Source organism: Ipomoea triloba, chromosome 9 (genome assembly GCF_003576645.1).
Source record: "Ipomoea triloba cultivar NCNSP0323 chromosome 9, ASM357664v1".
Lineage (NCBI taxonomy): Eukaryota > Viridiplantae > Streptophyta > Magnoliopsida > Solanales > Convolvulaceae > Ipomoea > Ipomoea triloba.
In genome coordinates, this window is record NC_044924.1 from 27,488,154 (window position 1) to 27,501,946 (window position 13,793).

General features: G+C 33.2%; 3 protein-coding genes across 3 annotated transcripts; all 3 read left to right on the top strand.

Moving 5' to 3' along the window:
* Positions 1–2,436: 2,436 nt before the first annotated feature.
* Positions 2,437–3,522, top strand: LOC116029852 (putative germin-like protein 2-1; the record flags this gene model as incomplete). The annotated part of the gene is made up of 2 exons (XM_031271890.1): positions 2,437–2,629; positions 2,752–3,522. Coding segments are annotated over 2 exons (756 nt in total), but the record flags the coding sequence as incomplete, so codon positions are not given.
* Positions 3,523–5,921: 2,399 nt separating this feature from the next.
* On the top strand, positions 5,922–6,711 carry LOC116029278 (germin-like protein subfamily 1 member 14). Its single transcript, XM_031271201.1, has 2 exons — positions 5,922–6,048; positions 6,149–6,711. Exons 1-2 carry the CDS (start codon positions 5,925–5,927, stop codon positions 6,709–6,711), a joined length of 687 nt encoding a protein of 228 aa, XP_031127061.1. The 5' UTR covers positions 5,922–5,924.
* Positions 6,712–8,238: 1,527 nt separating this feature from the next.
* LOC116029853 (germin-like protein 12-1) lies at positions 8,239–9,777 on the top strand. Its single transcript, XM_031271891.1, has 2 exons — positions 8,239–8,262; positions 9,159–9,777. Exons 1-2 carry the CDS (start codon positions 8,239–8,241, stop codon positions 9,567–9,569), a joined length of 435 nt encoding a protein of 144 aa, XP_031127751.1. The 3' UTR covers positions 9,570–9,777.
* The last annotated feature ends 4,016 nt before the right edge of the window (positions 9,778–13,793 follow it).

A 13,793-nucleotide genomic window follows, 5' to 3' on the forward strand; every position in this document is an offset into this window, starting at 1 on the left:
AAAAATATAAATATAAACTTTTATTTTATGAAAATTTAAATTATTTTAGTGTAGGAATAAAAATTGGTGTAGAATTTAGTGTAATGGGTTGGAGATGAAAAAAATTTGATGTAATAATATGCTGGGAATATTCATTTTGGTGTAAAATTTGGTGCAGAATTTAGTGTCGAGGGTTGGAGATGGTCTTAAAATAACAAATGTTTAGATTTCAAGACAATCCAAAGAACTTAAGATCAGAGTATAGAAGGAAATATATATAATATGTTATTGCTGGACAAAATTGGTTCATGCAAGGAAGTGGCATAATTTTAGAGCAAATTGCTATTTTGGCCAATTGAAGTGTTCTAAGATGGGTTTGTGAAGAGAAATCTCGAGTGAGAGTTCAGAAAATCAAAAGTAAATACAAACTAATCACCCAAGGGTATTTATAGTCCAAAGTTCGCGCCATGTCGTAGCCTTCAGGACAAGGAGTCACGGTGTGATCGAGTCCCACTGATCAGATTTTGATCAGCACACTCACGCTGAGACTCACACCATGAGTCTCAGCGTGAGTCTCTTGTTCAGAAACTCTACTGCTGACTCACGCTGACACTCGCGGTGTGAGTGTCAGCGTGAGTTCTTCTAGATGACATTCACGCTACTGTTTTGCTCCTTCGTTCCCCGGTGTGCCTTCCGGTGTTTTCCTTGTGCTTTAAAGCCTCATTTTCTCCCAAGATTAACATCATTTCATCTTTGCTTGCCCATTACTCGATCTTTTCTTCCTTCAAACAAGATACACGAAATTAAGCATTGTTCCACTTTCCTTTACCTAACATTTAAGCCAAAAATTAAACAAGCATAAATGAGCACAAATATAAGGCTATTTCATGGCATATAAAAAAACAAATGGTCAAATTAAATGTAAGATAAAGAGATAATTCAATTTTTATCCTAGATTTACAGGTGATAGCCCACTTTTAGTCCTTCTTTGTCAGAACATCCACATTTGATCCAAATATTATTGTGACATGGCCATTTTTTGTCGGTTAACAAGATCGTTGAAATGTCGTTAAATACAAGGAAATTTTGACATTTAATTTATATATACAAAGTGGGTTGACAAAGTATATTTTATTTTTAATTTTTTGAAAAAAAAAAATCATAATTGAATACCTAAATGCCCTTGTATTTTATGAAATTTAAGCGGTTTTGTTGATGGATGGAGGACCAAAAATGGTCATGTCACAATAGTACTAAGACCAAATGGGGATGCTCGAAAAAAGAAGAATTAAAAGTGGACTGCCACACCTATAAATCTAGGACCAAAAATGAAATTAACTCTAAGATAAATTACTTATAACCAATTTTTAATTAATGCGGATGATTAAGGAAAGGAAGAAAATTAAGAGTGTGTTTGGTTCGAACATATATAGGAATCAAATACTTGGTAATTGGAATGTGTAGTTCTGGTAAAAATATTTTACATATCTGGTAGTAGGGGGAACTGGCGGAGTGATTGCCAATATTGATGTTTGGTTATGTATGACTTTATAATTCGAATAAAGGTTTTTAAAATACAAAAATAAAAAATTGATCTCAAGAGCGGCAATGAAGTGAGGAATGATAAGTAAGGCTGAATTAAATGAACAATACATGATTTAAAATAGGTAATGGGTTTTGTAATTATAGTGGTAATCAAATCCTATACCTCTGTTTTAAAAAGTTGTCAACCAAATAAACAATGTGTATAATTTTCATGCATTCTCATTATTCCTTGCGTCTAATCCATAAACAAAACACACCCTAAGCACGTTTGGACCAATGTCTTGAGTTCTTGACAAAATCCTATTGGAAACAAATTATTGGCTCCAATATAATTGAAATTGAATTGGATTAAATATAAGTATTTTTTGCTTGTCCTGAAAAAACAAAATCTTTCGGCCCAAAAGTCCCACACCCTAGTTCGATATTGGGTTGGTGTTTTCCTTGATCCATTCAAATAATGGTTTATTTGGAGAAGTTAATTATTAGGATTGTGGACCAAAGCCTAATTACTAGAGTTTGACCTGTTCTCTTTTCTTTTTTTTCATTTTTTTTTTGCTAAAACTTAATACAGAATGTCTGCAAAAATAAGATTATATATTTATTCAACTCGATCTCTTCACACAACATATATAGATCTGGCCTGGCTAATTCATACTGTTACTTATAATAATGGGTTAGATAATTTAATGAAGATCAAATCAAACTAGCTAATTGACTTAGCTTAGCTTATAGTTGTTGAAAAGTTAAATAATACATATATATTCTTGAAGGAGTAGACAATTATTGAAGCAGTCTTAGTCTTGATTGTGCACGCAACATATGATAGTTGGCTCATCGATCCAAACCACAATTATCTATAAATACCCACTCCTCCCTCTTTCTGTAATCATCACTTCCACACATTCTAATTAACATCGATCTCTTAGCTTAGCTGCATTTATATTAATTACATTTGATCTTCAATTCAATTCTCAATTGAAAATGGTTGTTAGATTACTTATCATTGCCACTGCGGTTTTGGCATTGGCATCTTCATTTGCAGAAGCATCAGATCCCAGCCCTTTACAGGATTTCTGCGTCGCTGTTAATGACTCCAAGGCTGCAGGTGTGTATCCTCCTAACCATCAAATTAAAGAGTAGCTAGCTAGCTTAGCTTAGCTTGCGTATATTTAACTTTAATTTTCAATCACTAATATAATTAATGTGAATTTTATTTCTTGCCCGCAGTGTTTGTTAATGGAAAGATTTGCAAGAACCCAATGGAAGTTAATGCTGATGATTTCCTCTTCCAAGGCCTTAACAAGCCCGGGAACACATCAAATCCACTCGGATCAGCTGTCTCACCCGTGAATGTCAATAATCTACCGGGACTTAACACACTTGGCATTTCACTAGCTCGTATTGATTTTGAGCCCTACGGCCTCAACCCTCCCCACACCCACCCTCGTGCAACTGAAGTCCTTACAGTCTTGGAGGGCACCCTCTATGTCGGCTTTGTCCTTTCTAATCCAGCACCAGGAATGAAGAACAAGCTCTTCACAAAAGTTCTTAAAGAGGGCGATGTTTTTGTATTCCCACAAGGTCTCATTCATTTCCAGTTCAACATTGGACATTCAAAAGCCATTGCTTTTGCTGGCTTGAGTAGTCAAAATCCAGGAGTCATCACTATTGCCAACGCTGTTTTCGGATCTGATCCACCAATAAGTCCAAATGTTTTGACTAAAGCATTCCAAGTGGACAAGAATGTGATTAACTACCTCCAATCACAATTCTGGTACAACAACAACTAATCATCCAAACGTATATTAGGATGGATAGATTTTCCTTCGTAATACATATTCTTATTACTACGTACTTTTTGTAGTATTAATTTTATAAACCGCCTCTTTCTGACGTTCTCATGCATGTTATTGATTGAATCGATACTTAAACACATATGTTGTATCTTTTTTTATATTTACTTGGAATGGATTTTAATGAAATAAACTGATTGGCTTATTGATTAGAATATGTACATGGACTGTTTTAATTTTCACTCCTGCTCAACGGAATTTCTATATTGATAAGCATATATATGTTAATCTCAATTACATAACATGAGTTCAAACCCATAATCTTTTTTTTTCTTTCTTTTATACCAATTGTTTAATTAAGCGTTTATGCAAAAGTATTTACTAATAATATATAAGAAAATTTATTTCTTTATATTTATCTATCAAGGCTTTTGGTAGAGCTAGAGATCATGACAGCTAAATGTATACGGTCCAATTTGAGTAATTACAAAAAGATCGATGAAGACTCACATCATCTTAATAAAGATAAAGTAATCAATAAAAATGCCAAGTCGTTGTAATTAATAGTTTGTCAGTATAACATATAATAATGTGATTTTAAATGGAAACTTGCAGTAACTATATTCGAAGGTGTGCAGCCAGCTAAACGGCGTCTTGTGACCCTAATCGAAAAACGATCACAATAAGATAAACTAGGTTAAGTCGTCCATAGTTGAGCGGCTCAAACCAAAAAAATGGTAATAGACCGCTCCCGCTGATCGAGAGTCGAATTTAATTATGACCAGTCTAATGTATGCTTATTCAATTTTTAAACAATAGATCAAAAAAGTGAAGCTAAAAATCATTCTCAATCTAAAATATTTAAATCCTAATCATTATTAAATATAATATTTACAAATTAAATCTCTAAAATTATTTAACATTATCATACTATGATTAGATCACGTCACTAATTTACAACACCAATATATCATCACACAAAAGAACAATTTGATATATAATTATTATGAAAATTTTTCATTTACCTAAACTTGATTTCAAAATAACAACAAAATTGATAAATCTTAGGGATTAAATAAAATGCATATAAACAAAAAATGCGTAGCATAACTTAAAAGGAAAAAAATTGAAAGATGTAATTTATAAGAAAGATTAAAGATAATAGAAAAAAAAAATTGAAAAATGGGGTAGGAGGTGTAGAATTTTTATTCAAAAAATTCATCACAAAGACTTCACTTCAAGCCTGAAGCTTGTGGGTAGGGATGTGAACTGCCCCAATTCTATTAGTTTCGAGCCAACTTTATCGAGGTGTTGGGTTGATTTTTATTAGATTAAAATTTTCTCCCTAACCCTAAATTGCTAGGTTGTTGGTCTTATCAAGCCAGCTAAACTAAAAATTTTACTTTGGGTTTTGTTTTGAAACCCTTGTGCATAAAAGAGAGGGCGCCTACCTATCGACAACACATTTCGAACTCCTTAAAAAGTGTAAATGTATTTATACTTGTGCAAACACATATACTATTTCAAAATGGGACAAAGGCTCTTTCAAAGCTCCATTTTTCTAATTTAATTGGTATACTTTGCGAATCAATTTCTTATTCACATATTTTTTTATTTTATTTCGAGTGTATAATATATAACCTTAATCATCTCAATTAAGAGAATTCAAATCCACCTCGAGCTTACCAAAATCTATCAGAAATAAATCTACCCTACTTAAAATATTGCCTCAAAATAACCAGTTAAAAAACATTTTATGAAAATTTTTTGTAAATAGAGGGTTGACCCCTCCCCTCTCCCTCCGTCAGTAATCATTTCACTTTCGGTTAAATTGTAAGATGAAAATCTCAAATCTCTACTTCGAATGAAAAAAACAAAACAAAAACAAAAACTCTACAGCGTGTATATATTGACCTATCCAAAGCATAATGTTACTTATAATAATAACAACACCGTAAAATAATAAAAATTGAATAATAATTTTTTTTTTTAATTTGGTTGCTGCCATGTCAGCGGATACCAGGTCAACAAGTCACTTCAAGCTCAATTGCATAGCTTTGTATTATTCAGAGTTTTTACCAAATAGACAACGGTTTTTAACTATTGTCTATGTATGCCTTTTTTTTCTTCTTTTTTTTTTTTTTTTTTTTTTTTTTTTTTTTTTTTTTTTTTTTTGTAGTGCGCCAATTGAAGTTTTCTTAAGTTGGATGCCCAATTACATTTTCCTGTGTAGTTCGATGATTTATTTGACCCTTATTTGTAATAATAATAATAATAATAATAATAATAATAATAATAATAATAATAATAATAATAATAATAATGATAATAATAATAGTAAATATAATGAAGATGGAATCAAACTAATTAGACTTGGCTTGTAGTTGTTGAAATGAAAGTTTCAAAAGCATATATATCTAATAATAGTTGAGGGAGTAGACAATTATTGAAGCGGTCCACGCAACACTTGGCCAATATAATGGCTCAATCAAACTCAACATATCTATAAATACCCACCCTTTCCTAATTCTCTTATCACTTCAATTCCACAAATTAAATTGTAGCATCTATCTCAGCTTCTATCTCTTATTCTCTGATCTGCTAAAAATGGGTTTTAGATTACTCATCATTGCCATTGCCGTGTTGGCATTGGCATCTTCATTTGCACAAGCATCGGATCCTAGTCCTTTGCAGGATTTCTGTGTCGCTGTTAATGACTCCAAGGCTGCCGGTATGTACCTTAACTTTCACAAACTGCATCTTCAATTGATTTCCCTTTAATTTGAGTCAACAATGTATGTGACTTTTGTTTCTTGTACCTCGTATTGCAGTGTTTGTTAACGGAAAGATTTGCAAGAACCCAATGGAAGTTGATGCCAATGATTTCCTCTTCCAAGGTCTTAACAAGCCTGGAAATACATCAAATCCACTTGGATCAGCAGTCTCACCCGTGAATGTCAATAATCTACCGGGACTTAACACACTTGGCATTTCACTAGCTCGTATTGATTTTGAGCCCTACGGCCTCAACCCTCCCCACACCCACCCTCGTGCAACCGAAGTCCTCACAGTCTTGGAAGGCACCCTCTATGTTGGATTTGTCCTTTCTAATCCAGCACCAGGAATGAAGAACAAACTCTTCACCAAAGTACTTAAGGCAGGCGATGTTTTCGTATTCCCAGAAGGTCTCATTCATTTCCAATTCAACATCGGACATTCAAAAGCCATTGCTTTTGCTGGCTTGAGCAGTCAAAACCCTGGAGTCATTACTATTGCCAATGCCGTTTTTGGTTCCGATCCGCCAATCAATCCAAATGTTTTGACTAAAGCATTCCAAGTGGACAAGAATGTTATTAACTACCTCCAATCACAATTCTGGTACAACAACAACTAGTGAACCAAAGCAAGAAGAGATACTTAAGATCAGACGGATTATTTTCCTTTACTATTGGATACAAAATACATTAATTTTTATATTTTTTAAAATATGAATAAACCGCCTATTTGCGTTCTCATGTTAGATTCATACTTAAACACATATATGTTGTGGATTGTAATGGAATAAACTGATGATTGAATTTCTAGAATGAACCCCGCCTAGTAGCCAATATATATAGGGATGGGTTAATAGTAACACGGTGTGGGAGAGAGCCTTTATGGAGTTATGCTATAGAATTCATACTCAGAATTTGTATATGTATTAGTGCAAACCCCCTTCTCATTGTAATGTGGGACAAATTTACTTAGCTTCCAAGTCTTCCCATCTTCATTTTCAAACTTAAATGGATCTAATTTGAAAATCAATTTTCTAATTCACTCATTATATTATCTGTTTTGAACCTACAATATATCAATTTCTTCGTCTTTGACCCAACCCAAATCAAAAGTGGACCTCACATATATTTGTACAAAGAATAGTCACTTAACAATAATTCTTGGGTCTAGTATATATGTTGTTGTTCCACAACTCTGTGCATAATTTTTGTGTATTTCTTTTCATTATATTTTTTCTTAACAATAATTATCGTCTTAGTCTAATTCGATGAAAAAAATAATTAAATGATAGTTACGTTGATGTCATTTTCTTTTGAACCAAGAAAATTCATGAGGGAATGCTTTGTCACTCTTTGGAGTCCTATTCAACACGAACATGATTAGTTTCAATGTGGAGTTCTTCTAGTTGACTGGTCAAGAAAACTGAAAGTTGGTTTTAGTGGTGATTAAAAATTAAGAGTATCGTACTCAAGGAATGTCTTAAAGGGGATTTGAGTAATAAGGGGTTAAGCACGGGTGCATATAGTGTTTGAAAGCTAACCTAAAGATATTGAAGTATTGCATGTTCGAGAAGTCAATAACGAGAACATGTAAGTGAATTAAAAGATAATAAATGAAATAGAGATTTGAAGCAAACATCTTTTCATAAAATTCTATCTGTGTCTAAGGTTTTAAGTTATGTATGTCCAGATGGTGAACTTGGGGAAATGGTTTAAGTGCCAATGTCACTCTCGTGATCAATTGGACTATCAACTAATCCTAAGTCCCGGCACATTCTCATGACAACTTGGCTAGAAGAGGCAATAATTTAACAAACACTTCGTGTGCCATGCCTATTTTTTTCAAACTCCCTTTTCTCAAAGGTGAGTAAGAAATATGAGAGGTATGGCTATGGTGTAACCCATTCTCATAGGTGAAATATCAATTCCACATATCTCTTGCATAATTTGGCCATAACTATGAAGAGTTACGTTAATTCAATTTCATCCAATTAATAACCAAGTTCAACATTAAGACAATACAAAACCTAATTTATGCAATTCAATTCATATTGGGATTCATACACAAGGAAGTTCAATTCAAATCCTAAATATGTTTAATTACTCATACTTGAAATGTAAAACTAGAAGCAACTGATGTAAATAACATGGAATTCAATAATTTAAGAAATGTAAGTGCAAAAATATGAAATAGAGAACTTAACTTGATGATTTAATTGAAAGAAATAATCTGGAAATTGAATTTGAATGTTGTAATTACAAGGGAATTCTTCCTCTAAATCTTCTAATTGATGATGGATTCCTATGTCGTAGAAGTGTTCTAAGATGGGTTTGTGAAGAGAAATCTCGAGTGAGAGTTCAGAAAATCAAAAGTAAATACAAACTAATCACCCAAGGGTATTTATAGTCCAAAGTTCGCGCCATGTCGTAGCCTTCAGGACAAGGAGTCACGGTGTGATCGAGTCCCACTGATCAGATTTTGATCAGCACACTCACGCTGAGACTCACACCATGAGTCTCAGCGTGAGTCTCTTGTTCAGAAACTCTACTGCTGACTCACGCTGACACTCGCGGTGTGAGTGTCAGCGTGAGTTCTTCTAGATGACATTCACGCTACTGTTTTGCTCCTTCGTTCCCCGGTGTGCCTTCCGGTGTTTTCCTTGTGCTTTAAAGCCTCATTTTCTCCCAAGATTAACATCATTTCATCTTTGCTTGCCCATTACTCGATCTTTTCTTCCTTCAAACAAGATACACGAAATTAAGCATTGTTCCACTTTCCTTTACCTAACATTTAAGCCAAAAATTAAACAAGCATAAATGAGCACAAATATAAGGCTATTTCATGGCATATAAAAAAACAAATGGTCAAATTAAATGTAAGATAAAGAGATAATTCAATTTTTATCCTAGATTTACAGGTGATAGCCCACTTTTAGTCCTTCTTTGTCAGAACATCCACATTTGATCCAAATATTATTGTGACATGGCCATTTTTTGTCGGTTAACAAGATCGTTGAAATGTCGTTAAATACAAGGAAATTTTGACATTTAATTTATATATACAAAGTGGGTNATTTCACTAGCTCGTATTGATTTTGAGCCCTACGGCCTCAACCCTCCCCACACCCACCCTCGTGCAACTGAAGTCCTTACAGTCTTGGAGGGCACCCTCTATGTCGGCTTTGTCCTTTCTAATCCAGCACCAGGAATGAAGAACAAGCTCTTCACAAAAGTTCTTAAAGAGGGCGATGTTTTTGTATTCCCACAAGGTCTCATTCATTTCCAGTTCAACATTGGACATTCAAAAGCCATTGCTTTTGCTGGCTTGAGTAGTCAAAATCCAGGAGTCATCACTATTGCCAACGCTGTTTTCGGATCTGATCCACCAATAAGTCCAAATGTTTTGACTAAAGCATTCCAAGTGGACAAGAATGTGATTAACTACCTCCAATCACAATTCTGGTACAACAACAACTAATCATCCAAACGTATATTAGGATGGATAGATTTTCCTTCGTAATACATATTCTTATTACTACGTACTTTTTGTAGTATTAATTTTATAAACCGCCTCTTTCTGACGTTCTCATGCATGTTATTGATTGAATCGATACTTAAACACATATGTTGTATCTTTTTTTATATTTACTTGGAATGGATTTTAATGAAATAAACTGATTGGCTTATTGATTAGAATATGTACATGGACTGTTTTAATTTTCACTCCTGCTCAACGGAATTTCTATATTGATAAGCATATATATGTTAATCTCAATTACATAACATGAGTTCAAACCCATAATCTTTTTTTTTCTTTCTTTTATACCAATTGTTTAATTAAGCGTTTATGCAAAAGTATTTACTAATAATATATAAGAAAATTTATTTCTTTATATTTATCTATCAAGGCTTTTGGTAGAGCTAGAGATCATGACAGCTAAATGTATACGGTCCAATTTGAGTAATTACAAAAAGATCGATGAAGACTCACATCATCTTAATAAAGATAAAGTAATCAATAAAAATGCCAAGTCGTTGTAATTAATAGTTTGTCAGTATAACATATAATAATGTGATTTTAAATGGAAACTTGCAGTAACTATATTCGAAGGTGTGCAGCCAGCTAAACGGCGTCTTGTGACCCTAATCGAAAAACGATCACAATAAGATAAACTAGGTTAAGTCGTCCATAGTTGAGCGGCTCAAACCAAAAAAATGGTAATAGACCGCTCCCGCTGATCGAGAGTCGAATTTAATTATGACCAGTCTAATGTATGCTTATTCAATTTTTAAACAATAGATCAAAAAAGTGAAGCTAAAAATCATTCTCAATCTAAAATATTTAAATCCTAATCATTATTAAATATAATATTTACAAATTAAATCTCTAAAATTATTTAACATTATCATACTATGATTAGACCACGTCACTAATTTACAACACCAATATATCATCACACAAAAGAACAATTTGATATATAATTATTATGAAAATTTTTCATTTACCTAAACTTGATTTCAAAATAACAACAAAATTGATAAATCTTAGGGATTAAATAAAATGCATATAAACAAAATTGAAAGATGTAATTTATAAGAAAGATTAAAGATAATAGAAAAAAAAATTGAAAAATGGGGTAGGAGGTGTAGAATTTTTATTCAAAAAATTCATCACAAAGACTTCACTTCAAGCCTGAAGCTTGTGGGTAGAGATGTGAATTGCACCAATTCTATTAGTTTCGAGCCAACTTTATCGAGGTGTTGGGTTGATTTTTATTATAAATGTGAGAATAATTCTTTTTAAAATGTTGGATAATGGGATAAAGGTGTTTCATGCATGCTGCATTGAAAGAAAAACACTAGATGTAAATGCAACATCCACTGATAATATTCTGAACTCACCTATTGTATCAAACACAACCTGGTACTTAGGCAAAATTGGTTTAAAGTAGATAAACACAACCTGGTACTTAGGCAAAATTGGTTTAAAGTAGATAAGGCATACAACTGAATGGTCAGCTTGGATCATAGAAAAAGCTTTGTATTTTTTTTTCTAAATTATACATTTGCCTTAACTTAATTATAGAAAATGCTTAATCATTAATTCCATTATTTGTTATTTATACTTATTTTTATTGGCTTGCTGAACTGCATTTTCACATATACAGAGTTTCTATGATCATTTTCTTGGATGCTTTTTTTTTCCCACTATTGGATGCTTTTTTTCCCATTTGAGCAGCCATATCCTTAAACTTGTGTTGATTTTGCTGTTTCAATTCTTTTCCTATGAATACAGTTTTTCATGTTACTTACTTGAATGGGGAGAAGTTAATAGATGAGATTGTCATCAATTAAATTGACCTCATCTCTATTATGCAGAGGCCCTATCAAGGCTTAATGTAGTCATAGGACATCAAAATGCTCTTCAACCTGAGAACATAATGGCATATGATAATGCTGTCTCTGCACCAGGTGAGTCACTTTTGATTGTATAGTCTTGAAAAGCCATTAGTCAGATATATCTATAGTCTATACTTTGCAGTTGGTATGCTATGAACCTTTGAGCTGTGACCCTCTTCCTGTTATGAATGTTATTTATAACTTTTATGACTATTTACTTCAAAGAAAATTCAAATGAACATTACCTTTAAATTGCAATGAACATTAGAATCATGAGCAATGTATAATGCATAACTAGTCTCTTTGTTTTTCCTTCACTTGACGAATGGAAATTGGTTTGAAATTCATAATGAGTGGAGGATATTTAATTTTAATGTTGATCTAAGACTGTTGTTATTATTACTATGTAATGAACTCATACTGGTGTGTATTGTGTAATATATTTTATCATTTTTTTTGGTGAAAGTAATATATTTTATCATTAAGATAGAGGCTCAATACTTAATATGGTTTTTATCTTGTTTAACATTTAGGAACTTGAAGTTAATATGGTTTTTATCTTGTTTAACATTTAGGAACTTGAAGAAGAAACACAAATGCCCCCTGTTACAAATCCATTCTTCCCTTGGAGAATTAAAATGCCCCCTGTTACAAATCCATTCTTCCCTTTGAGAATTATCTGGATTTTCATTCCAGAGTATTTGGTTTGGAACTTTAAATATGTAATTTCATTATTTTCTAACTTTCAATTATTTTTAATTTGAATTGTAAATCTGTACTTTCATTCTTCCCTTTTGTAGCTTTCAATTATTTTTAACTTGAAATTGTAAATTTGTAATTTCATTGATTATTTTTTAGTTTTAGAGTGAAGTATATAATTTTTGAAATTGTAATTTCATAGTTGTTTGTATTGAGAGTTACCGTGTGCAAAAAGGAATATTATTGTTTTGTTTTGTTTTTTTTTTTAATTTTTTAAAGGTATCCGCGTTTGTTGTACAAAGAACAGTCGCGGATACTCTAATTTTTTTTTTAATATTTCATAGCCAAATTGCGACGGAACAAATTCCGTCGCGATTCCGTCGCAAAACCCGTTTCACGACGGAATTTAGCTGTTTCGCGACGGAAAAATTCCGTCGCGAATCGCGATTTTTCTTGTAGTGGATGAAAACAATTATGAGGAACATGTTTGAGATGGTGTAGGCTTAACAATGTAAATTTAATCAAAGGGAAGGAAACAAACGGGGTTAGGATATGTCGGAGTTTGCACTTTCTAGCTAAGGTAGAGATCGAATTACCGAATGGTCTCGCTAAAGGGATTCACCGCACATTCCCGAGTGGCATCACACTCGGTCTCCCAATCCTCATTCGGTTGGGGAATTTTATCGAACATCTTGCCTACGAATCCCCTCTGGGCCTCATCCTTCCGGATAGAGGGCGAGAGATGTGAGCATCAAGCTCTCACGCATTTGCGATATCTCGCCAAACGCGCGATCTTAGACTCTTGAAGAGATCGGGGCCTTTGACCCAATGAAGATCGAAACGATTATACACACAATTTTAGCAAGATCATATCAAAGGTAAATCAAGTCCACATTTGACAAAATGAAATCATGAGTGCAAAGGTCCTAGATCCTAGCCATATCCTAAGATCTAGCCACAAATAGGCATAGCAATCAACATTTCAAAATCAAAACCAAATTCAATCAACAAGATAATAGAAAATGCAAATTGACTAAAGAAGAATTTGAATTCAACAAGTGGAATTGAAAAGCAATAGCAAGAAAAATAAGGAAATATACCAAATTAAAGCTATGTAATCAACAATCCACCTTTTTGTCTTCCTCTAGACTTCTTCCTCTCTCTAGAATTTCTAACCCTACCTCTAATCTAAAATTGGAGAAGTGAATAATGAAGTTCCCTGAAAAATCCTAACTAGCTTTCTTAAATAGTCTTCTCATAATTGCCCTTTTTAATTTTTCTTCCCATGTCCAGTCCATGTTGCATCCACGCGTGGATTGCCACGTGAACACACACTAGAATCAGTCCATGTTGGCTCCACGCATGGATTGCACATCCTCACCATCCGGGGACTTCTTCTTTGCTCTAAATGCTCGTTATGTCCTTATACCTTGCCGAGTGGCTCCCAGGACCTGTAAAACATTCTAAAACACACAAGAGATAGCTTTGCACGTGATCAACTCATTAGAGCATAAATTACTATAGGTTAGTCACAAAAGTCAAAAGGACACTAGTTTGCTATCAAATCACCCCAAAATAGACCTTAATAATAAGTCATCTTGGG